Raw genomic sequence first — 27,916 nt, forward strand, 5'->3', positions numbered from 1 at the left:
CCTTTAACAGACTCTTATGAACTTGTTCATTTGACTGAGTCAAAACTTACAGTGCGACTAGCGTAGTGCGATACCCAAACGAATGTCTCTTTAAAGTGGATCAAAACATACGACGTGACCAGTGTAGTTCGATTCCCGAAAGAATGACTCTTAAGATCCGGCTCTTTTTAGAGAATACAATTTTTTTTTTTTTAAATAACCGCAAGTTATATTATTGTTGATAGGCCTAATTTATTAATGAGTTATTAAATTATAATGACTCGAAATTAACCAAGAACTAACGGCTCACAACACTTGAATAAATGATTCGACATGAGAACTTAAAGATAGACTATAGCCTACACGTTAATTTAGCTGTAATCAGTATTTTTATTAAAAACGTGAATACATTACTATCACATTGTTTGTTTTTGTATATCATAATATTTAGGAACAATTTGACTGCATATGCTTAAGAGTCATTAAAAAGTCTGTAAAATAACCTTTTGAATTATTTATATTAGGCTACTGTTATGATGTGTTATTTAGGCTATTCTGAACTCTAAGATGAATGTAGCAACAGACTACTGCGGGAAGTAGGCTAAGTACAATAATACATATTTTTTCTTCAAAAGTAGGCTACTAAAAGAATCGTAAATGGAACCGGAATAGTTAAAGGGAATCAGAATCATGAAATTCTTTAGAACACTTTACCAGAACGAACGGTCACCCGGAAGTGGGTGATATTATCACCGCGCAGTCAATGAATACTTGTCTTGGAGTAGTTGACTATTTGGAGCCACAAACTAAACTACAGCATACTTACTAGTCCACATTTCTCTGAGCGCGTGTGATTGCCTCTCCTGCTGGAATGGCTCCATTACTGAGCTTGTCATGTAGACTGCTGCTTCTGCTGCCTCTTATTGGAGTATGTTTGACGAAATTTGCAAGGGGTGAGTGTGAGTTATTATTTTATTTTTTTCATGATTATAATTTCAAAGTTCATTTTCCCAAAGTTGGAGGGAATATTCCGCTTTATGGAGCACTTATAGAAGTTCTACAAGCATTTTAAGAACAGAAGACCCAACTGTGCTATTATATTTGTCGATTTTAATAGCCTACAATAATGATTCAAGTGTTATAGTTATAATGTATTTGCTGCCAGAACTTGTAACTTTACCCTCACACGACCATTAAGGAAATGAAAGTCAAATCACGCAATATTCACCGTTTAAAGTGTTTATAGAGGCACAAAGCTGCTTTGAATCTAACGTGACATAGGCTATACAGTTTATATTTTAGATCACGGATTATAAAGATTGCAGGGTTGCATACTAAGTAGCCTACTAGGTTTCTTAAGGTGTCCCGCCAGTTCAAGCGTTCTGGTGGCTCAAAACTTTCAGCTCAACTTTGATGGTTAAAGCCGAAATAATCTTCAGGATTTATTTTTGTCAACAAAGGCTGTGTGTATTTACAACCACAATTTCTAAAGGAGATGAAACTCAAGGATTGAAAGGATTTGACATTAAAACGTGCATTTTGTGCCACTTTTGTTCTGTCTGCTGTGATAAACATGGGAAGATGACATTTTAACTTTTGGGAATTGGAATTTAATATTTAACTTATTATTGGTAGGTGTATTTAATCCCTGCAATGCAAACAAAGGGTCAGTTGATGTCTTGTAGATTTGAATGGCTATGGTTTTTGTGCTATTGCAATTATGTAATGTTTGATTATATTATAAGAGGAAATAGCTAAATGTAATTTTATATGTTCTTAGTTTAGTTTAAGTGTAGGAATTCTGATTAAAAAAATAAAAGAACAAAATTAGTGCTTTAGATATAGGCTAGGCTACTGTAGGCTACTAGTGTATTCCTTGACTTTTTTTTTAATCGTTGACACCAACAAATATCATTAAATGCCAAGATTTCACCAATCAGTTCCTTTTCATGTCAGTCATTCAATGTTTAGCATTTATTTCTTATTTTCTATAGGCTATAAGCACAGAGAATTCCATCCATTTGTGCCATCCATTTATATTTCTTTTAAATCAGTGAAATAGTCTTAACAAACATGGCTGTAATCTAAAAAAAAAAATCAATGAAAAAAAAAAGAAAAAAAAGTATTTGTAAATAATACACAAGATATCATAGCACATCTGCTAGATAAGATGAATTCATTACAGGGAACTTTTTGCCCCACATATTTATTTGAAATATCTTGGATATTTATTTATATATTTATTTAATATTTATTTATACATTTTTGTCCCACGCCCTTTTTTAATTTTGGACCCTGACTAAAATATATGAAATATATGAAGTGCATGTTTCAATATATGCAATTCTTAGATTTTAGGTAGAGAGACAATTATAGATCTCATTATGGTTGGTATATAACATCAGTAAAATGTGATTAATTTGTTATTAACTTAATATTTTCTTAGAACCCACCCCTTGGTGCCATAGCTCTTTAATAGTTTGCATATGGGAACCGCTTATGCCGAAGAAATGTTCTGTTCTTCTTGGCTGCAGTCCATGCATTGTGAACTTTTAGATCTGCTTAACTGCACCAATCAATATGCTGGCTCTCAATCCTCCATAAATCTCTTTAGCGTCTCTGGATGCTTGGAGGTCACAATCTCAACTCAACACTGTTGCTGTTATGATGAAAGGATTTGTTTTAATTAAATGATCTTTAAAAATAGATTGGTGTACGTATGGGTGGAATGAAATATGCATGCTGCAAAACTCGGGCATGTGCATATGGTAATGTTATAAAAATCTGCCTGCTTGACATTGTACTTGCTTCATGTTTGGGCAGATTTTACTTTGACTTACTTTAAAGTGATGCTGCTTTCCTTTGAAGCCTACAGTGTGATTAAATATGGTTTAAGAAGCCCATAAATAAACTTGATTGAGTACCAGAATAATATCCTAAGGCAAAATGTAACCATGATTTATCCAAAACATGGCTAGTTACCAAGTTGTTGTTTTTATTACTTTGGAAAAATTGGGATTATTGGTGATTTTGTTTTTATTTTTTTAATAGTACATACTGTATATATTTTTTTCTATATATTTTCTCTTTTCCCCCTGTTGTCACCAGGCATAGTGCATAGAAATAGTAGTTCAATTTCCTTTGAAAGATTCTTCTGACACGTATGCTTTTTAGTCCTGAAAAATGTAGAAGGGAGAGTAAGAGATGTTCCTTTCTGTGAATAATGGGGCTGTACTCTAGTATCGGCTGTGAAGCTCACATAAAGAGACAACCAAATGCGACCTCCATTCTCAAGAATGGTGCGATGCAGAGATCAGGCTTCTGATATGGCTCGACAGTGTGTGAACCACTGATTTATTAGTAACCGTTTCAATGAACAAACATGTAATGAATTCTCGTTATGCTAATGACGTAACTGACATTGTTTTGAATATTAGCCTATATGACATAGGTTAGCCTATGTAAATGAACACATTCTGAAGGGTTTTGTATTTGTTTATATATTTAAGAAACACTTTCAGCCTCACAGAGTTGTCGTTGGCTCTGTATATTTTTGGGAAATTAATTTTCATCATGAAATTTTACTGAACCCTGCAAAGCCATCCTAAGCTGCTAGACGCATAATCCTCGCTAATTTTTTTTCTTTCTGGGTTAAATATACAGCTATTAGTCATGCCTCATTGAATGAGTCATTAGAGGAAGGCTTTCCTGAGCCGATAGCTCTATCTTTTTCCTGAGGTCTGACCCTTTTTCGAGACAAATGGTTTATTTCAGTGTTTTTTTGAGACTCTTCGCAGAATTGCAGAAAGCTCCTCCCTTAAGGGACTTTTGAATGGTCTGTGTGGTCTAAGTGCCATATCTGAAGTTCCAGTGAAACATCAGGAGAGGTCAGGGAGAAGCGTGCTCTCTTGATTGGACTATGACAGAGACTGTAATTGCATCTGTCGTTGCTTACACATTTGCTCCAGATGAATCCATGCAAGACTGATGTCATTAAATATAGACTTACATGGTTAAAAAATCATTATTCTCAAATGTGTTCATATGGGAGCTGTATTGCTCAAACAGTGTTCAAAGGCCAAGACATGTAGAGTAACCTTGTGTGGGTTGTAAAAAGATGGATGAGATTAAAGGCGCCCGCACACTTTTATACCGCGTCACAGAATCCTGTAAATACTTGGATTTCAATAGTGTATCACAAGAGCGTAGAGAGAGAATAGGCCTGCACGATATTATCGTTTCAGCATCGCCATCGCAATGTGGGCATCCACGATAGTCACATTGCAGGATGTGCGATGTAAAGTTATAGAAATCGTACTGCTGAAACACTGCCAGCGGGACATTAAACAGGAAGTGTAAGTCCGAACTCACAACAGGTTTTGCGTGGGAACGAAAAAAAAAAAAAAAGAATTCTCCCATCCCAAATATTTTCCACCACCATGTCCCTTTAGGGGCTCCGTAGTACTTGGCTGTTTAAATGAACGGCAAGTTAAATTTATTTAGTCACATTATGATAAAGAAAAATGACATTTTTATTATCAAATCATTTGGGACATGTTTAAGTCATAGTGATGGTAGATTACTTGCAAATTGTAGTCTGTTACTGAAAATTGTAGTTAGGAATGTAATCTAGATTACGCATTTTAGGTAATGTTTTCTGATTACATTTAGATTACTTTCGACCTCGTTCATCACTTAGTTTTGAATGGGATTATTGTGTATCATATATAAAAAGAAAACATTACTTTTAGATTACTTTTGACCTAACTTGTTCATCACTTAGTTTTGAATGGGATTATTGTGTGCCATATATAAACAGAAAACAAAGAGAAAGAAAATTAATGAAATTGGGTTAATGAAAGAACTGCACAGGGGCATTATGAGTTTATCAAAAGCTATGAAATATAAAATAAATGCATTTTTTGAAGAAAAAATGTCAATGTGACCATTATCCAACACCAGAGAACTGTGTTAAATGATTGAAAAATTAACTTAAAATCTCAGGAATCCCTGCACGAACAAACAATAATAAACATGAAAACAGCAATGAATGACATTACACATTCAACGTTTTCCAGGTTTTAAATATTTATGTACAGACTTTAGTCTAGATCAATAATTTGTGAAGGTCACTGCATGTTTCACAGCTACTGTATATATCAGCAGTGGTTAGTAATTTGCATAATTATTAATCTCATACATGGTGTAACTGAGAGGTGCTTTTGTGCCCAAATTTAGAAGCATCACAAGTTTATTTACATGACATTTACATGGCCATTTTATATTGTGGATATAGTCAAAGCTAAACAGTATGACACACAGTAGGAAATTCATTTGGAAAGCCGAATTATAAAGAGTGAATAGAGATTATGAATAATTTAATGCCATTGCATCGCATGAATAACATGTGATCATGTAATCTATAAAAAAGTAACTGTAATCTAATTATGAGCATTTTAAAACAATGTAATCTAATTACAAGTACAACATTTTTGGAATCTAATTACATAATCCTTATTCATATAATCAGTGTGTACGACATATGTGCTTTGTTACTTTTAAGATTGGATGAAATTGTAATGGAGTAAAATGAGAACTCAAGTAAAGTACAGATTCCCCAAAATAATACTTAAGTAGCGACATACTACTAAGAGTAAGTATTACTCAGATACTTTACACCGCTCTGCCATTAAAACATATTTAATAGGTCCTATTCAACAAATGCGTGTAAGACAGCGGTTCAGTGAGAATTATCATCAGGCCCACATGGAATTTGTGCCCACAAAACTCCATAGAAAGTTCAGCACATTTCCACAGAACTAAGTTCATCATGCATCCGGTTACTCACATGCCCACACTTTGGACATTGGGTTAATTTTGATAAAGAATTCAAAATAATGTTCCTTTAAAATCAGCACATAAAAAATAAATAAAAAAAAGTGCCGATTCTGTCTGGGCCTGCTCATCATGTATGCCATGTATCAAAATTTCCACAATGAGTCCTCGTGAGATGACATCATTGGCTTGCTTTCATTACAAACCAGCTCAGCAATAGGGTTGTGTCAAGGCACGTTCTGACATTGTTCTTTGTCTTCTTGTCTGATCATAAAGGAACTGCTTTAAGATCACTTATCAAGACTAACTTATTGCAAATGCCCTCTGGGCTGTTTGTCACTCATAGCGATACACAGTAGCATGGTTGAGTAGCTTTAATGCTGAATGGGTTTTGCATGCAAAACACACAAGATTAATGGCAGAATCACTCATGTGGGCTGTTCTATCAATATTATCAACAAACCTTTGCTGTCATATCTTCTCTTGTGTTTTTCTTACACTGGATTATTAGACTTCTTTGTGGCAGGATCCTTTTTTTTTTTTACCCATGCCAAAGTCAGCTAATCACTGATTGAAAAATGAGCGAAGGATGTTGCGTTCTAGTGCATTATGTCATCTCATTTATAAACCTTTAAAAGCATGTGTGTGAGTCTGCCTACAGCCATCTGTATCAAATCTTAAAGAATATGAAAAAATATCCAAAGTCGCTTTAAGGCAAGTCAGTTAATTTGGCAGCTATGTTAACAACACCCCCTGGCAGCTATTTTCTATCGCAATAGGCATGCAAGTACAGGTCCTATCTACTTGAATGTGGAAAGACAGAAATCTCAGAAACTGTTGGTTAAGCTTATGCTTCATATTTCAAAACATCGTATCATATTTTACAAAATGGTATCATTTTGTTTTTTTATTTACCTAAAATAACCCCAAATCATGTAGGTTGGTCCAGAAAATGTGCATGCATGTTATTGAGCAATAAGACCAGCTAATACTTTACCAATAAGGCAATATGGCATTTTAAATAAAGGGCATGGCTTCCTTTCCTTAAATTATCATACTGTGATTTCCCCCATTCATTTATCTGTCCTCTTTTTAAAATGTCTGATATTGATTCCGAAATGCTTTTAATCATGCAACATCTTATTAACCTTGTACATAAAAGTGCCAGAAGGCATGTCTCAATTCTTTCTTTGACTTAGTCAAACATTCTGTGCCCAAGAGCATCAACTCGTTTCATGACTCTGTTCCCATGGTGATAATTATTGTGTAGAAAACAGTCAAAAGGTCTCCCAGTTTGTCAGGACCTTGTTTGATCTGTTGCATTAACTCAAAACTAGCACTGGTGGGCGATGGCAAAATTTTAAATGGCTTTTAAAAATCTTCCCAAACATATCCGTAGGTTGAACAAACAATGATCTTAAATGTCTTTGTATTTTTCAAATTAGTATTTAACATGAGGCCTCTAAACATCCAGAAGCCATGCATGTATTCCTGCCTGGCACATGTACATCAACAGCCTTGTGGTGGTTAATCAGTGCTCTCAATTTCACATTTTCTGTGTTGTGTACAGACTTACTGCAGAGACAGAGAGAAACCAGATAAGCCTTTTACTTTAGGCGGTTAACTAGCTATACAGCATACCATGCAATGCTGTTGGATATCTTTCCCTCTGCAGCCTTATGTTTTACGTGTGTCTACATCAGGTGTCCCATATGGTCGAGCAGACCGGTGGCCACACACTCATTTAAAGAGCCAGAATCCTCTCATGCAGTCAGTTGCAGACCTGACAATAATTAATGGGTTGTACGGGATTATTTGCTTCAGCGAGCCCTGAACTGCAGACCTCAGATAATTGCACGAGGTGACAGCGAGGCGGATTTTCTGTCCCACAAGAGTTTCATGGGATCCGACACGGCGTGGTTTACTAGGTCAGCCATTGTTGTTATCTCTGAACGGTAGTAGAATAAACAAGTTCGGACCTATCTGGGATTTTAAGGTGTTGCAAATATAACCAAAGGATTTTGTAGACAAAGACGATCTGCAATGTCACTGGCAAACAGGCCGAAACGTGGATCAAGTCAGGACACCTGACAACAGCAAAGTGAAAAAAGTCAAAGCTAGGTTACAAGTCAGTGCAAAGATAACCAAATCAAAACACCCATATCGTTTTTCTTTTTTTCCATGTTAAAATGCTTTAATCCCACTTTAACTTACAGAGACAAGCAAGTAAATTATTTAAAATGTATTTGTAAGCTATTTAAAAAGGGTAACCATTTTAGCTCTGTGGCACTTTCCAGCTCAAGCTGTGGTGCTTAAAAGGGCTTCTGGAAACCAGTTAGAACTCAGTCATTATTTTTGCAGTTCAGTTCAGTGACAGAAATTACACATTTGACCTTAACTGAGCAAGAGTTTGATTGTTGTGCAAGGTTGTGTTGTAATATTTATCAAGATAACCTGACAACACCCAAGAAATCTCTTATGCTCACTAAGGCTGCGTTTATCTGATCAAAAAAAAAAAAAAAACGGTAAAAATTGGAATATTGTGAAATATTATCACAACTTAAAACATCGGTTTTCTATTTTGATATATTTTAAAGTAATTTGCTGCAAGAAACATTTATTATCAATGTTGAAAACAGTATAAAATGTATACCTTTTTTCCCCCCAGAAATTCATTGATGAATAGAAACTTCAAAAGAACAGCATTTATAAAAAAAAAAAAAAATTGTAACAATATAATTAACTTCACTGTCATGCACTGTGGCCTAAACTCTATTCTTGATCTTTTGTTGAAGTTGTTTTTGTACCAGTAAAACATTCTGGAAGTTTCAAAGCTTAAAACGTCCTCCTCATCAAAAACAAAGTAATTATTTAACCAAGATCCAAAAACGGCTCGTTTGGATAATGTGGGATTTGTGACATTTTTGACGGATCTGTGAAATGCATTTGAGTATGACTGCATCTAGAGCAAGACACAAATAGACAAATAGTTTCACAACATCGCACCATATGCTCATATGACAAATGGAAGAGTAAAGGAATGTTTGCTTGTTTAAAGTCACCATTAAATCAAAATTGACAATTCTTATTTTTTATGAAATATTTCAGTGTTTTTTTTTTATCAATTATTTATCTATGCACATATTTTATGTGCCCAAGTAATCTTCAATCAAATGGAGTATTTGCAGATTGTTTCGTAAATGATGAACAGTGTAATGGAGAGTTGGCAAAGAAACTTTTGTTTAAAGATGAAGCAGCCAACTCTACTGGATCTGACATCAGCTGCAGTACATCGCAAACCATTAGTAAACAATTTCATAATGCTTTGTCTGTAAATGACAGTTTTAATGTTAATGTTCTTACTCATGTGCAATAGTGACGGGACATTGATACTTTTTCATATGCACGGTTTCATATTTCATATGACGTTAGCCAATAATAAATGTAAAAAAAAATCCATGTCATGCCCCCTTTAAACATTTGTTAAATGCACTTCAGTTTGGTGACACCGAAATTACACAATTGGACCTTTTAAGGAGCAACAGTCTGATTTTGTGAAAGGCCGATGTTGCTATTTATCACGGGAACCAAACTGCCTTGCCTTTCCTTTTCCTTACAGTTTGACCTTACACCAAGTTAACAAGCACAAGTTCTTGATTTAGTTCCATTTTATTAAAGACAAAATCAACAGAATTTTGTAACTTGATAAATATCTATATAATGTATATGTACTGTAGAAGGATGGCCCTTTAGTTTCCTGTGTGTTAGTGATTGTTGCCACCTGAGTGACTGTTCCCTTAGACTTTGGACTCTATTTGCTGACTGAATCAGAAGCATGACTCAGACTATTAAAATCATATCCTCTGGCTATGAAACCTCTCTTTCTTTGACTATAGTGTCTAACACACATCTGTACCAGTGTTATTTTTCTGACAAATCAGAGATGAGGAAAGTATTATTATGTCACATAAAGAAAAGGGTCTGAATTTAAAACTGACTCACTGGTTACTTATTTACAAATGACAAATACCTTGCCACTCATCCTCATAGTGGCATTGCATTACTGTAGATACGCTGCTGACGGTATTATTAATCACTGCGTTGTTGCAAAGGTAACTAACAGCAAACCCTGAGCAAACATGACACGTTGACACCTGTAAACAGATATTTACATGCATTGTGCTTTTCTTCAGACCGAGAGTTCCTGAATGTTTTGCTCTTTTCAGATACTGACCGATGTGCTGAATTCCAGCTTGTGATAAAATCAACACCCCTCTTTCAAACAGGCATAAAACCAAGAAAGGGCTGAGTCTCAACATGGGGCAACCTGCCCAAGCTCAGCATTGGCAATGAGTTTGGCAAAGAACCAGTTTAGGTTGTTCTGACCACTATCCAAATTGAGGTGTGTTGAGGCTGAAGCCAAGCAGAACAGACAATTCATGCTGGCCTAAAAAAGCAGCTGGCGGTTGAAAATTGAACAGCCAGCCATGTTTTTTACCATTATTAACATCACTTTTGGGGGGAATTCTGCAGGGCCAGCATTTGTTTTGAATAAACCTTTTTATGATACACTGGAATGCATGTTTAATTGGTACATTTAAAAAGTTAAATTGTAAAGGACCTATACAACCTTGTTGTCTTAAAAAGTTGTATCAACGGAAATGGAGAACAAAAAACAAAACAAAACAAAAAAACAGGTCCTCTGGAATTCTGACTTACATAATTGATGTAATTATTTTGTTCAGCATTTTTTACCATTATCTTTTTCATAATGGTTTATGATAAGATAAAAAATATATATATATATATATATATGTAAAGTAATAACATAATAAATAATAGTTTCTCAAGCTGTGCTGGACATTTTCAATTTTTATGATAAGAAAATTTTCTTTTATGGGTTGGGAAAAAGGAAAAATATATATATTTTTGATCTTAGTATTTAGTAGCTCCTAGGAAATAAAAATCATAAATGAAATCTATTTCTAGACTTAATTTGCATCTCTTGCTTCTCTTTTTTTCCCCTCTCGAGTAAAAAAGTCTCTTGTCTCAACTGTGCTCAGATTTAGCAAAACCCCAAATTCTATGAAAAGTCTTCAAAGATTAAGGGCCCTATCTTGCACCCAGCGCAATTGACTTTGTACACCGACGCATGTATCATTCCTATTTTGCACCCGCGCACAGCAGACTTTTCCCTCCACAGACGCACGTCGGTAAACTAGGAAATGCATTTACGCTCCAGGGGGCGGTTCAGTGCAAAGAGGAGGCGTATTCCGGCGCAAACGTTCCCTGGTGCTATTTTGCAGGTTTAGAAAACAATTCCATCACAGACCAGGAAAAACCTAGTCTAAAGTCAGTGGCGCGTTGCGCATGTTATTCATATGCTATTTTAAGGGCGCATGCTTGGCCATAATCAATGTAGTGTGTGCGCAACGCGCATGCACTTTGCTTATCTTATCTACACACAGACGCAGCAGTTATCATTTTTAGAAAACCATACATTATTACAAGGAAAAATATTAACACACGAGGGAAATCATTGTTGTGTCCATGAAGATGTGAAAAAATAGGCATAAATCTAGCTTACACATTTACCCAAATTATTATACGCCTGTTTAACCGAAGCTAATTTGGGTGGGTTTCTCCCATCCCCAATGTCACCTCTCTGTCTTTTACGGCCCTGACGAGAACGTCGGTCTCCTTGGCTGTGAACCGCTCCTGGCGTGCGCCTGGCAAAAATCCGCCGTTATAATAGCAATCCGCCATGGAACAAGTGTGCCTGCTCTTAAAGGGAATGTGAGATGACGCTCTGATTGGTTTATTTCACGTTACGCCCAAACCACACCTATGAATAATGAAGCTACTTCAGACCAACCCATTTTAGATTTGCGTCAGGCGCAAGAGTCATTTATCCTGCCTGTATAGTAGCAACAGCGCCCAAGACCCGCCCACAAAGTTATTTGCGTTTCGCGCTTGATACTTGCGTTTCAGATCGTTAAAATAGGGCCCTAAATCACTATGTTTTTTAAAAGACATTAATACTTTTATTCCGCAATGATGCCATAAATTGTTCAAAAAGTGGCAGTAACAAAACATTGATTGACAAAATATTAAGTAAGTGACAGTTACATAATATTTCTATTTCAAATAAACACTGTCCTTTTCAACTTTCTATTCATCAAAGAATCCTGAAAAAATTTAAATAATAATAATAATAATATTTTTCCACAAAAATATTAAGCAGCACAACTGTTTTCAACATTGATACTGAAGACTGGAGTACTTGTCATCAAGTTTACGGAACCGAACTATCTGAATCATGTGTTTGATGACTTGTAAGGCAAGGGAGTTCTCTGGTTAGCTTGATAAATACTTAGCCTTACACAACAATCAAAAGAAAAACATTACAAAATCTTATTTAAAAAAGTCTAAAGACCCAAACTTTTGAATGGAAGTGTATGTGAGCTATGTATAGAAGCTAAAGAAATAATCCCTTATTTATTGGCTTCAATATATCGGCCAAATTTTCTTGTCGGACCGATAACGATAACATTAAAAATGAACATATATAACGGCCGATACCGATATAGTGGCCAATATATATCGTTCATCATTCTTTAAATTTGTGTGGGCAAATAGACCCATCAGTGAAAACTCATGTGAGCATTTTCCATGAGTGGCTTAGTGTTTTCTTCTTCGTCTGCATTAGATAATAATGCAAATAAGAAAATTGATGCCTTTGTTATGTTCTACAATGGCAAACCCATCACGCAATGGGGGTGTGTTTCCTGCTTTTGTGCAGGCAAGAATTTTATCCAGAGCCTGTGGAATACCTCAGCAGAACTCTCACCAACCCGAGGGCAGGGTTGAGAGAGGATTTTAAGAGCAGTGGGGAGATGAACATCAGGATGTGACAGGATAAGTAATCCAGCCGCCCGCAGGATGTTGTCACTCAAGTCCAAGACCATCTGTTACTTTAGTTTGTGCACTTTGGATTCAGTCCTTGTTGTGTGAACAGGAAGGACCACTGAGTTCACTTTTACACAGCACGCTCTCTTAGAACACACTAATATGGTTGATTCTTGGTAGGGATTAAGAACCTATTTCTGGGATTAAAATATATATATGTTTTATTTAAACCGTCCAAATTTATATTCAAGAAAGAGTGCTTTATCATCCTCGTTGGCTTGAGAGTGGAATGGTGTAGGAGGTTCATCCTGATTTACCCAAGCGTTAAACACCAAGGGCAAAGCTGTGATATCCCTAAAAATCTAAAGACTTTCATGTCAATGAGATCTCTTTAAGCAAGGGTGCCGACTCTATTAAAAGTAGGTGTATGGTTACTTTCCAATGCCAGAAAGCTCTTTTACCCCATACAAAGCCTTAGGAGAAAGATTATAGATGGCTTAAATTTAGCACGCAGAGTTTTGTAAATTATGTACCGAGCAAATTATAACTTCTGGCTTCTTTCCACCCTCAGCAGATGGAGTGAGGTCTGAACTCCACATATTCCATCACTCGTGCGCCCTGAAGAAAGACGAAGGGCCGTGCAGGGCAGTGAAGGAGAGGTTCTACTTCGACATTGACACAGGTCGCTGTGAGCTCTTTGAATATGGAGGCTGTCAAGGCAATTCAAACAATTTCGAGACCCTGCAGGAGTGCCAGGATATGTGTTATGTGAAAGGTAAGGCAATCTTTACCTAACTTTTCCATGACGAATAACCATTTAAATCAATACAAATGTCAATGTTTTTTTTTTCTAGGAAATGGCAAAAAATAACCTTTTCAGAATCAATGCATCTTTCAGAACGTGTTAGTCCAATTTCATTTTCGCTCTGTAAATTGGATGAACTGACCCAGACTCATGTGTCATGACAGTATTCCACACACCTATGCAATAAACAGCATTCCAGATAAGCGTATCTTGGGTTAAGTAAAAGCACATATTACTAATATAGCAATAAGTTATGAGAGGCTGTGCAATATTGTGAGTGAGTCAAAGATAAAGAGCAATGCTCAACAGAGTATATAATCACAATATAGCACAGCTTTGAGGGCTTTATTGCTTTTATGAAACACCTGCTACTGAAAAATATTAAGGAAAGGCATTATTTTGAATAACTTAATCCATTAACTCAATATACAATAGTACCAAAAGTCTTAAAGTACTAGTGAAAGTGCTTCGGTTTTGCATTTTTTCGGTTACACTTTATTTGATGTTATTTACATTTACAAGTACCAAGTAATATTAATTAACAACATGTACTCACTATAGGGTTAAGGTTAGGAATAGGATTGAGTTTGGGGTTAGTTGCATGTAATTATGCATAATTTACTGTTATTATTACAGTAAGTACTTGTAACGTAACAAGGACACTGTAAAATACAGTGTTACCCATTTTTCTAACAGTGTTGTTACTGTTAACTAAAAATATTATATTATATTATTTTAAATATTAAATGATTAAATGCCTCGGAAACTAATTTAAATAAGTTTACATACTAAAATGACTAAAACTATATTAAATAAAAATGTATTAAAGCTATATAGACTTAAAAAAATCTAATGAAAATGACAAAAGCACATACAATTACTAAAATATTAACTAAAATTAAAACTGAAAGTATAATAAAAAAAAAGCTAAATGCTATAGTTGTATATACAGTACATACTACTAAAAAAAAAAAAAAATTGCTATCAGCATAACAACTTGACTGAAAAGATGATTTAATATGAATTTCAGAATGTCATTGGTCTTTCCTTTTTTCCTGAAAATATTTTCTTTATAGTAAGTTTATATGAAAAAAACAAAAATGAAGCGTTGTTATCAGCTTTATGGACCCCAGTGTAATCCCTGACATGTAACAATAACAGTACATCAATCTATGGGTGCAGCACAGTCACGTGGGTGTTGCATGTCATATCTGTACTTTACTACATCTGGAATGCTGTATTGACCAATCAGCATCCAAAACCGGAACTATTCACTTTATAATATAACAGGCATTCCACCACAACATATACTTTTATGGGAACAGTGAAGAGTTCACCATGAGGGTGTCATTCCCAACGACTCATTAACATCCCATAAAAAAACAATAATGTAATGCATTGGTGCGGTACTGCAATTATGGTTTAGTATAGAAGTGTCATGGTTATTACTTGAACTATATTATTTTGTAGAGGGCATGACAGATGCTTTAAAAAATACTGAGACTTATACCACAAGAAAAGCACTTGTTTTGTTCAGAACAAATGCTTTCAAACAAAGACATTGTGTATGTCACATATGCAGTACACATATATGTGTATGTTGGGAAGCCATACATGGAGTAATGCATTTTTGTAGTCCTTCAAAGCAGTGCTTTGATGAATACAAAGCATTCTAATGCAAGGAAAAGCAAACAAACCAAATATCAAATTACGTTTCATCTTCAATATTGGCATTAAATTAGTATATAAAGGCAGAAATGAAGATTACTCGAGAACAAAGAGTCTAGTTCATGGCAACAAGCCAAGGCTGAGATGAGGGAGATACCATTTAAACAATCTGATTATTTCTGCTAGAATAATAAAGAATTCTTGGTGCTTTTCCAATTAAAAAGAGGACAAATGTGCGGTTCACAGTAAAGCCAAGCCACATTGGATTATTTAAAGCACTTTGGTTGGTTGGGTGAGTCATATCTCATTACGCTTTCCACTTGGGGTCATTGTGAATTGGACGGGCCCCTGCAACGTTGCCTCCTGTGAGAGATCATCGTAATAATCAGCACAAAACAGACTCTGTCATGTGACTATTAAACAAGCCTCAGTCCCACTCCCATCACAGAGTGGGGAAAACAGAAACTTTGCAGCTGATTTGGACAAACACCTCCAAGGACACGATCACTCGTAAATGCCTGCGAAGGATTGCCAAAGATCCCCCATAGAGGCAGAAGAGGAAATTGACTGCTGTGTTTGGATTCGTTTCTCCTGCTCTCTTCACCACATGCTCCTGTTTATTTTCAGCTCTGCCAAGTCAGTTTCTAATTTCTGTGGCCACCAAACTTGCTTTTCCTGGTAATAGGGAGAACATTTGAACCCTTTAAACATAACAACCCTTCTAACATAACATCTGGTCTTCAGTGAACCAAAGAGGGTTAATGTCACACTCTTCTTGGTCGAAGCTCTGATGTTAGCAGCACCATCACAAACTCTTCTTTACACTTTCAAAAAATAAAGGTTCCAAAGAGGTGGTTTTCCAGTGATGCTGTAGAAGAACCATTTTTGGTTCTCCAAAGAACTTTTCAGTGAAAGTTCTTAAAAGAACCATTTTATTTTCTTAGTGTAATGAACATTTTTAATAATCTAAAGAACCTTTATCCACTATAAAGAACCTTTTGGAATGGAAAGGTGCCATGATGTTAAAGGTTTTCATAGAGCCATTGATGCCAGTAAAGAACCTTTTATTTTAAAGAGTGTATATACCTAACCATAACACTAAAAAATCTCCTCTTCCTTTCCCTTTTCTCTGCTTTTCTGCATTGTAACTGTATTGCGGTACTTTGGCTCTTGCTTGTGATGCTCCTAATTTGCAAGTCGCTTTGGATAAAAGCATCTTCTAAATAAAAAGGGAACAATTAAATGAGTCCACACTGTTTGCATTTAAGCTCTTCCCACTTTTTGAAATTCGGATTCAAAGAGATTCACTGAGTATATGGAACCAACATCAAATAATAAACCACTGTGAAAAATTTGATGAATGTCTCCATCTAGTGAATCAAATCATCAATGCTCTTTAAAGAGTGGCTTGTTTTTTCTTTTGTATTTCAAGTATGAGACGAAGAAAGACATACGAGGAGAGAAACATAATTTTCTGAATTTTTTTCCTCTGAGACTGATCCAGTATCATTACACATTTCTTTTGAGATATAAAGTGTGTAATTTCTGTAAATGGAATGGAATGGAATCTGTTTGCTTGAGCCAAGGAGGTCTATTATGCCTTCCATAGCATTTATATTCATCTCAATGATAGTTGGTTAGCTGGTGCAGAACCTACTTGAAATTACCTGTCTTGCTGACATCTTTGTTAATGTGCACTCAGTTAAGCATATAACACATAAGTCCTGTCCTTGTGAGTAAATGACACACACAGTGAGAGACACTAGCCAGGCATCAATACAGTCTCCTTTTCTAAATAGCACCCAAGAGGCTGCTCAGGAGAACAGCAGTTTTGAATTATTCATTTTGATAAGTGTTTTAGATGCAGCCCATCTGCACTTCTCTGTGCTAGAATATTGACTATGACTATTTAAAATTGCATAATCCATTTGTAGCATTAATATTCAGTTACCTTCATTCAGTTTGTTAAGTGTCCTTATGAATGTGAACTTTTGATTAATGCTGTATGTGAGTGGTAATTTGCAAAGCTTAATTAGCATTCCTCCACCGCTCTCGGTTAGGACGACTGTCTGGGACGTAGAGTATCAGAACACAGTCAGTACACAGTGCTGACTGATTAATTCTCCCACTTCATCATGTACAACACAGTGTAGAAATTGCATAAGGTGTATGTATGTTACTTGATGTATGTTACTTGTTATTTAGCTTGCAAGTTTTATCTACAGAAACGTGCAGTATTTAACTGACTGGGATAATCCACCATTTGACCATCTTGGCAACACAGTAATCCTGCAAATAAAATCTAACAACAACAATATAGTATCTTAAAGGGATAGTTTACCTACACGAATGTGTGTGTGTGTGTGTGTGTATTGAGTCGTTGAGAACTCTTCTCTGTTCCCATAAAAGTATATTGTGTGATGGAATGCCTGTTATATCTATGATTATAAAGTGAATCGTTTTTGGAAACCCACATGACTGTGCTGCATCCACATAGACTAATGTAATCTTCTTTTCTATTTTCTGCTTATTTTTTCCCCTGACCATAATCACATTTGAACCACTTTCAAGCAGTAGGTAACATTGCAATTAACATTGAATTATTTCCCAAAGCAGCAACCGGCTTCAATCTGTATGGTCACTATGTGATGTGTATGATTAAGTTTGTGCAACTCATCGTTGCTTGTAAATTCGATCTATCCGAAAGAAGAGAGAACAACAAAATACCCTGACGATTTCTCCCAGTTGATTGGATTAAAGCTGCCTTTTTTCTCCATGATGAATTGCCACTTAAGTGAATTATTTTAATTAGCAGCAGCCATAAATAAATTCTGCATTACAGGGCAAAAACGTGGCAGGAAATTAAGTGATTCTTTTAATCTGTTGAATTTTGGAATCCAGCCATTAATTTATCAACAGGGTATGTGCTAGATGGAGAGAAAATATATCAATCACTCCATGCCTCCAGCCTGTCTGTGGCTTATGGCCAGGGGATCTGTTAAGGCAACAGTCAAACTGCTTCTGATGAAAGCCGCTGCTTTAATAATCAATTCCAATATTTGTCTAGATTAATCATGAAACACTCAATATCTATATTAATATGCCGTAGTTTCTCTGTTGTGCTAATTTCTGTGTTCTCATTGTAAAATCCATCTTGCCTAAAAATAATGGGAAAATTAATGCAATTTTTTTTTCTTTCTTTAAAATGTTTAGTGCAGGCAGTTTCTCGCACTTTTAACTATTTTGAAAGTGCTGTAAGCGACTATCCAGAGCTGTGAAATTAAAGCTAGCAAACAGGGACAAATATTCATTTCAATGAAGAGGCCATGAAAAATCAGGCACTGGTAAAATAGCAACTGTAATATAATGAAGTGTTTACAATTTCTATTTTGCTTGCAAAAATAATTATTTTGTCAATGCATGGCTTTTTGCAGCCAGAAAGTGTTGTTATTACAACTCGTGTTTATCAGTCACAGAGACTGCTGTAATAATTTCTCATGATATTTTGATGATTTGAAAGTTGATGAAAAGGAGCACATGATTTATGGCTGTCCCATCTTTTTGCTGTCGTTGTTTTTTAGAGGACAAGAGTCCATGTCATCTGGAGGATGAGCCGGGACCATGCAGAGGACTGGTGCCTCGCTATTTTTTTGATTTCAAGAGCCAAGAATGCAAACGATTCTTTTATGGTGGCTGCTTTGGGAATGCCAACAACTTCAAGACCATAAAAGAATGCAATGAGAGATGTCTACGTATGTACCAGCAACAAAACATTTCTCTTCTCTGCAATTTTCAATAATAACATATTGCTTTTGTACAAGCCCTGTAATTAAAGTCGTCTGCATGACAAAGGTTACAGCACTTTGGGATTCTAACCTTCATTTTCCAGCTTGTTGCAGTCTATTTTTAGCAGTAATTTCAACAGTCAAATTCACTGTTGAAAATGTTATCTTTAGGAATGAAATTGTCCTTGAAGGATACATACTGTTAAAAACGACAGTATATTAGACCAGACAGCAAACAAACAGCTTGTGTGTCAGAGCAGCACAGCACTGTATCTTATTTCTCTTGTGAACAGGGCGTTTACACAGATGTCTTAAAGGGGCAGCAGCTTGTTTATAGTCAGAAAAGGTGGGAAAACAATTGCCAAACTAAAAAAACTTTAATAAAACTATAAGGCGGCCAAAGGGTGGACGCAATAAATGTTTATTTGATTACCACAATTGGATTTTTGTTTAGATAACTGTTCCACATACCATACATATCATATTTAAAGCCCCCAAAATGCACGAACATGCAATACAAGATTAGATGTCTCTTTATGATCGCTGAAGTGAGGCAAAATAATGCTTCATGAAAAAAAGAAGATGAATGACGCTCACTCTCACTCTCTCTCCTCCCCCATCATGAGTGTATACGCGCCCTACTGCTGATTGGCTACAAGTGTGTTGTGATGCTCGGTCTGATCCACTTTCAACAGCGCTTCAGAGAAATCGCTTACTGCACCTTTAATCTCTAGGTGTCCTAAATGTCGTAAAAGAGCCGCGAAAATGAAACAGACTAATTTATAACCACAAAAACACTTCACTACTTTCCTCTTGTTGAAAAACACTGAACAAAATTAAAAGTCATGTGAGGAGAATGCAAAGGATGTTTACAGAGAGATCTTACATATCATTTAAGTTCTAAAAGAGGTGTGCAAATAATGATTATACTTTCTCGAATTAAATTGTGCCAAGAGCTGAATAATTAGTTGTTTATAAGCCAGTCCCTCCAGTTTTCCGCGATTCCGCGATCGCTGAATACAACGCAAAATCAACAAAATGTCGCATTTTTTTGCGATCCTGCATAATTCCTAATTTAACCGCAAAATAATCACAAAAATGAAAAAGACCTCACAAAACATTAAATTATAAATCACCCAATTGAAATATCTCAGTTTCAATGCATTTTTACGTGGATACAGATGTTGCGTTTCCTCGATTTACTGAAGCCTATAATGTAAAACGCATTTTGCAGCTGCACAGCTAGCACAGTGAGTGTCTGGCTCACTCATTGGCTGTGCTGCGGCAACTGCACATCCAATGGCGTGGGCGCCTCAATGAGCTAGCATCACGCCATTACACGTCAGAGCCCGCCAAGGGGGCGTGGCCTTAGCCCATATTATTCTTTTACTGTCTATGATATATTTAGTCCCCGAAAAACGCCATTTTAGCAGGTTTAACGACTGAAGCGACAACTTGCCAGGTTACTATAGTGCGGCCGGCTACGCAATACTCATTCCCTACTCTCAGGGAACTGAGGTTACGATAGTAATCGAGTAGTTCCCTTTCGAACGGTCACTTCGTATTGCGTAGCTATGCAAAAACGCCGCACTATAAGTAACTGGTTGCCTTCTGCAGCTCAGGACCTCTCAACTCAGGATTTACACACAGTTCTACAGTATAAATTACTACACCTGCTGTTAATATTTACATAGGTCAGGTAGAAAAATTGCCCATAGGTTGTTTTAAAAGTTAATTTGATGAGAATTTGATTAGACCAAAATAAACAAGCTTTATGCATTTTGTTTGTGATTTGTGTCATGTACGACTATTGTGCATCTGACATAATACTATTATGGTAAATGTGATGTCCTAATTATAAAATCTAAAAATTGCAAATTTTTTCACAAATTTCTGGAAATTACCACCACAAAATCAGTCATTTTGATCGCAAAAAATCACACAAAAAAATCGTGAAATCCTGGAGGGACTGATAAGCATATGTTTAAATATAGAAGCACTAAACCTGGATAAACAGACAGGCAGGAAACGTATTAAAGTTTAAATTTAAATTCTGTCATTAATTACTCAACCTCATGTTGTTCCAATCCCATAAGACTTTCCTTCATCTTTGAAACACAAATGAAGATATTTTTAATAAAATCTTAGCGATTTCTGTCTCACCATTGACAGCTATGCAACTACCATTTTGACGCTTCAAAAGTTCATAAAGAGACCGTATAACTAATCCATATGAATTGAGCGGTTTAGTCCAAATTTTCTTAAGATACTTGATCGCTTTATATGATGAACAGATTGAATTTAGGCTTTTATTCACATATAAACATTGATCAGCGAACATAAACAGTAGCTCAAACGAACCTGCATGACGTGCGAAAATGAACCTCATTGGTTTTTTCGGAAGCTCAAACGTGTTGCGTAACACATGAGAATGAACCTCATTGGTTTTTTCGGAAGCTCAAACGTGCTGCGTAACACATGAGAATGAACCTCATTGGTTCTTGCATGTCAAGCATGTTATGCTTGAGTTTTCATTTACCATAACTGATGTGTGAGTTTATTAATGTTTATATGTGAATAAAAGCCTAAATTCAATCTGTTCATCATATAAAGTGATTGAGTCTCATCAGAATATTTGGACTGAACCGCTCAATTCATATGGATTCGTTTTACGATCTCTTTATGAACTTTTTGAAGCGTCAAAATGGTAGTTGCGTAGCTGTCAATGGAGAGACAGAAATCGCTCAGATTTTATTAAAAATATCTTAATTGGTGTTTCGAAGATCAACGAAAGTAGTACAGGTTTAGAACAACATGAGGTTGAGTATATTATGACAGAATTTTCATTTTTGGGTGAACTATCCCTTTAATGGTGCGTGTTTGTTTCCTCCTTTTAGCTGGCTCAAACCACATGGAACAAAATTCTCCATTAAAACCAGAAGAAGAGGAAGCAAAACCCAGGACAGAACCTCTCACTAAACATGGTGAGATGAAACACAACCTGCTTGTTTATAATGTCAGAAAACCTTTTTATTTATACTGTATATTACAACGAAGGTGTACTAAGTCATTTTTAGTACCTTTTAGGCACAGATGCAGCATCACACAAAAACCCTTATTGTTTTGTAGAAATACCATTGATACATTTACTTACATTTAGTCATTTAATCATTTAGCAGACACTTTTACCCAAAGCGACTTACAACTGAGAACAATATAACCTTTTATATAAATCTTTTTTTGTGATTCACTAAGTATTTGGTTATTTTTAGAGTATTCTCCTTTGGATGCATCCCATTTGCCACTGCAAAAAACGTCCCAACCAGCTGCTCAGGAAGCAGGTGAGAATCACACACACACACACACACACACACACATTAGCTGTGGATGTGAAAGCAGAGGGTTCTAGACAGCTGTGTTTTCATGTTAGACAGTCTGTTTGAGTCCGGAGGGCAGCGTAGCAGCCATTTTTCTGCCTCCTTCTGCTTATTTTGACAGTTAAGAGCTGCTCTCTGCTCCTCAGCTCCAGGGCTCATGACATCTCAGTCTGGCATAGAGATAGCACACACTGAGACACATAAAAATCGCGGTTAAATATTTGATATTTTGAATTTCAGTTTCTGTAATTGTAACATTTACATGGTTATGTGTTGATGATAGCTATTCATTCTACTCCACATTTGCCTCTTTAATCACAGCGGTTAATGAAGTATAGTAAGTGAATTAAGATAAACCGTCCTGTCAGTGGTCTGTTTTACTAGTTTATTATTTGCAATTTACTTTTTTGAGTTAAAAGTTACTGCTAATTAATTACAGTAATTGATTATGGGTTAAAAGATGACTCACCCTGCGTCCCAATGTGCATACTATCCATCCTAAATTGTATGTGAGATTAGAATAAGTGTGTCCCGCATAGTATGTTAAAAAGAGTATGCCAGAAGTCCCCGGATGGTCTACTTTTCCAGTAGATTTTTGAAGTGTGGATCCGTGCACACTCTAAAGGCTAATATTGCTCACAGCCCATTGCACTTTGTAAGAGGATTTGGTTCAGAAATACAAACAAATAAAAAGTGTTAAAAAACTACAAACTTGGCATGTTGCATGCGCGCCACTCACGGTTAAGTAGAGAGTTTTAGATAAAGGGGTTAGAGTGACTAATAATCCAACATTTAACCTGATAAAAATATGTATTTAATGTTATCCATGTTATATTTCATCTGCAACAACAATGTGAACTTTTATAAAGATCTGTTTGGCTTTTAACTTTTAAATGCATCATAATGCAAAAATATGAGGAGAGTTCTCTGCATGAAAGACCCATCAACATGCCACTGCATTTCTCTCCAATATGGTAGGAAATTAAATGAATGAAATGTGAAGAATGTTAACTGTGACAAAATGATTGACAGGCCAGTTTATGTGACAGGATGCACAGAGCTTTCTGTTAAAGACACAGTACAGTATGTCCCAAAGCTCGTCTACTCTTCTGCTACACACTGAAAAGTGTGTACTTTTTCTTCACAAAAAGAGTACATACATTTAGGGTGTAGAATAAGTAGGCTAATTGGGACGCAGCATTAGATGGCCAAATTCTCGGTGGCGCCATTGAAGGATGATGCCTACATGTTACTGCCATCTAGTGGATCGTGTATATCAAGTCAAATAAAGTTTAATGTCATTCCAGCTAGAATAAATAAAGGAAGCAGTACACTTATGTTTAAACATTGATCATTATGTTATAAAATAATAACTTTAAATTAGTCATTAAATAATGTAATAATATAATATAAAATAACATTGATGTAACAACTTGGATCATATTTTAAACAACATCAATAACAAATTCTCATAGTGTCCCACTTTACCGGTTTACACCCTCTACGGTGGAACAAAACATACTCTATAAACAAAAAATAAGATACAATATAGATCAGATGTGAGGTTTACTTATAGTATGCACAATAGTGTACATTGCAAATAATACAGTTACTGTAATTGGTCCTTGGCTGCAAAGGGACATGAACATTTTTAGTATTGCTACTCTGTACAGTGACCTTAAGCTTGGGAAAGGTGCTTTATAAACAAAGCATTATTATTATCATTATTATTATTATTAAAAGTGGATAGTTAATTGTTCAATAGACCTTATTCAGAGCAGCGCCGTGACAGGTATGAAAACGAGGCTGTGAGCGATAGACTTCATCTGCTGTAAACTGCTGTATAAAGCTCCTAGATAACTTATAATTTTCCACAGCTCATGTTGTCTGGAGTTTTTTGTCTACTGAAATTTCTTGGAAAAATATGTTTGCCGTGTTTCGTCAGCAGAACACTCCAAAGACGCATTAAAGGAGCCGTATGTAAGATTGTGGCCAAAACTGATACTGCAATCACTTTCAAATTACTGTAGAGCGGTGTACTGTAGAGCGGTGTTAAATGACAATATCCTGGCCGGACTACCGTTGTCAGTGATATAAGTATTTGAAATGAACATGATTTCTTAATGTCTAGTGACATATCAGGGCCATTTTATGATTAATTGAAATACATTTCTTACATACAGCTCCTTTAAATAACAGTACAACCCACTGAAAAGATGGAAGTCTATCCCTCACAGCCTCGCTTTCATTCCCGTTAAAAATCAAAGATGCCGCTGCTGTGAATAAGGTCTATTGTGTAGCAGAAGTGCAGTGTGATGTATAATAATAATTCATTAAAGTGCCCTAATTATGCTATTCTAAAAGTTTTCTCGTACATGGTTTACATGCATTCAAGGTAAAAAATAAAACTAATTTTCTCATAATATAGATTGCAGCATCACCTCTTTTCTCACAGTGTCTGAAACAGTTTGATAAAGGATCCGGTCTCTCTCTAAACCCCTCCTCTCCGAGAGCCTACTCTGCTCTGATTGGTCAGTCTGTTGTGATTGGTCTAAAGCTTACAGAGCGTGTTAGAAACGAAACCCCCCCCTTAACCATATATGAATTTCAGCTTCCTCAGCGCTTGTATACACAGTGATATGAATAGTAACAATAGCATCAGTTTTATACAGCATAAATTTGAGTACGAGTCCTCAACCTTTTAAGAGGATTTGCTTTCGTAGTGGAGAAAAGTGTCTTCTCGACAAGGCAGGTTTAGGCAGTTCAGAATCGGTTCTTTCTTTTGGGAGACAATAACTTTTTGTTGTTGTGCACTTGGATCTTTGAAACTTTGCAGACCTTTTACATTCACAAACAGCTAAGTCAAGTCAAGTCACCTTTATTTATATAGCACTATACCTGTAGGGGAGAGCCGGGACAGTTGAAACACTTTTCAGATTAACGTCGTTTTCTAAGGTAAGGTTACAGATAGATGTTTAATTTTTTTGTGATCAACAACTCACATATGTGTTCTCTTAGTATCATGTGTTATTCGGTACAAATATAGAATGATTTAAGTAAAATTGAACGGTAGTTGTGCTTTGTTTCAATTGCAACACAGGGGTGGGACGGATGAAACATAACAGTTTAAACGGCAACTATTCATCTAATGCTTGTTTTTGTGAACAATACCTAACAAGTAACTTATGTACATATTGTTACAAACATATTTTGTAATTTATTTTAATTTAAAGGTTCATATTAACCATTTTTGTTCTGTCGCCCAATAAACAATAGGCGATAAGCCTATGCGCATTTTGTAATCTTTCTAATGGGCTATTTTGACGAAGACAGACAAATCCGTTTACAAAGAATTTTCTTACATTTCTTCCTTGAGTCATATTGAGTGTTTGCTAGTTGAATAGCCTGTTATTATGAAGAAAACGAGGTCAACCAGAAGTCAATAAATGAAATTGATTGAAGATTGAAGATTGGACAATTGATGATTATTAAAGAGATAACATGTGTTGCGTAATTGAAAATGAATTTGCATTAAAAGAAACACAAGTCTAGAAACAGTATATGAATCTATGAACAGTATAGGCTATGACCAGGTTTAACTGGCAGGACGCGCTGTCGGTTAAACCTCTTTTGCCTTTAAACTAAAGAACTCTGATATTGCACACTTAAGGGTGTGTTGCAGTACTAATACACCTGCCGTATTATCATTACAATGGCACATGAAACAATAAATACAACTTGTCAGTCCAAAAAAAGTACCGCACGAAAGAATTCACTTACCGCACTCAAAAACAGCTTTGCGGCTTTAACTCCAAAACGGCATAACGTAAAGGAGAAATATTTTCGCGGGTATGGTAGGCATTGCGTGCTGTACGTGCTAACGAAATTTGACGGAATTTGAAATTTCAAGGAAATCTCAGTGTTTCATCCGTCCCACGTTTCAATCGCCCCTACTACTTTTATGTGATATTATGTCATATTATTATGGGTATTGTCTCAGTGGAACGTGCATGAGAGTGTATTTTAAACAGCTAGTGATAATGTCAATATATTGTTATTGCATTTCAGAGTTCAGTCCCCCAGAAATCTGCATGAGTCCAGTTGATCGGGGCGATTGCGACGGCTCTGAGAGGAGATACGTGTACAACCCCAGGACTGGGAGATGCCAGGCTTTTCGCTACACTGGCTGTGGAGGCAACAAAAACAACTTTGTCCACAAGAGACACTGCATGAAGATGTGCACGAAAGGTGTGTTTAATGCAGACCTTGTTTGTGTTTTTTGAGGGTTTAAAGGTGCTGTAAGCGATTTTTGAAAAACGCTGTTGAAAAGTGGATCGGACCGAGCACCAAAACACACTTGTAAAACACACTCGGCATCAAGATACTGGTGTGATCCATTTGGGTAGGGGCGTGCTTGTTTTGGTGATTTCAAATATCAACAGCATTTACCAGAAATCGCTTACTGCACCTTTACTATTTTAATTGAGAAGAACTGCATAGTTTAGTGTCAATAATGATGATGATGCATGCTCAAAGAGACAGAGTGAAAACAAAGACCACAAGAAAAGTAAAGCAAGATTTATGTGTATTGCTGATTCTCTATGTTCAATGTTTTCTCTTTCAGATCACGGTCGAAGAAAGCAAATACGGATAAAGACGAGGAACTCAAATATCTTATTCCGATCTGTCTAGGACATGTATTTTCATGATACCAAATGCTAAACCACTCTTTTATTCACATTGTGCAGCTTTGGTATAGTGGTCGAGAAAATAAGAGACAGCAGCATGTGATTGTATCTTGCTGACCCACACATTATTATCATGTATATAATTATTACAGTTAATGGATTTTAATCTTGGCTTTATGTATTTTAAGTGTAAAACATAATTTTCCACTCTATATTGTTTTATGGGGAAGAAAGGACAAATTTACATACTAAATTACTTATCAACATACAGTACATTATAATTACTCATATAATTCTTTCACAATGCCGCTTATGGATCTATTTAACACTTAGTATTTATGGCAGTTATAAATATTTGCTGAGGATTCTAAATCCTGTCTTCTTTTTTGTAAAATTGTTCTCAATGTTCAAACATACCAATTCTTTGTCTTTTTTATACAGTAAACACTCCAAAATGTTTACTTTTGCTGCCCTTGCACTGTGTTCTTGAACTTATCTCATTGTTTGTATGTAATCTTTTATCCAGGACACAGTGATAAACCCATTGAGAGTTGAGCCTAGCATTAAAAAAAACGTTAAATTTTATAATAAAATATACTAGATGTGACTAACAGATCATCAGTAAGAACATCTCACCTCTCTATAGCTGCATAACTACCAATAGAGTGCTAGAGATTTTTTTTTTTGTGAAAAGTATTGTAGAACTTGATGATAGACTTGTAAAAAAAAAAAAAAAAAAAAGCTTAAGATCATACACAAGATGGAGCTGTTACTCTTGAGAAGACATTTTTTGGAATCCACTACCAGTTGTTAATATTCCTTTACCTGAACTTTTTTTTAAACAACTATATTTGAATGATCTTTCATTAT

General features: G+C 35.8%; 1 protein-coding gene across 4 annotated transcripts; it reads left to right on the plus strand.

Annotated features, from left to right (window-relative positions):
• Positions 1-199: 199 nt before the first annotated feature.
• tfpia (tissue factor pathway inhibitor a) lies at positions 200-27,512 on the plus strand. Of its 4 annotated transcripts, none has more exons than XM_084421990.1 (7): positions 200-938; positions 13,295-13,498; positions 18,778-18,948; positions 21,879-21,965; positions 22,254-22,322; positions 26,427-26,606; positions 26,983-27,512. In XM_084421990.1, exons 1-7 carry the CDS (start codon positions 851-853, stop codon positions 27,048-27,050), a joined length of 867 nt encoding a protein of 288 aa, XP_084278116.1. In that variant the 5' UTR covers positions 200-850; the 3' UTR covers positions 27,051-27,512. The 4 variants fall into 4 exon arrangements, with proteins under 4 accessions (XP_084278116.1, XP_084278117.1, XP_084278118.1 ...); XM_084421991.1 differs by having other exon boundaries at positions 13,298-13,498; XM_084421992.1 differs by having other exon boundaries at positions 200-932.
• Positions 27,513-27,916: the final 404 nt, after the last annotated feature.

The sequence above is a fragment of the Rutilus rutilus genome (genome assembly GCF_951802725.1).
Source record: "Rutilus rutilus genome assembly, chromosome: 10".
In the NCBI taxonomy this organism is placed as follows: domain Eukaryota; kingdom Metazoa; phylum Chordata; class Actinopteri; order Cypriniformes; family Leuciscidae; genus Rutilus; species Rutilus rutilus.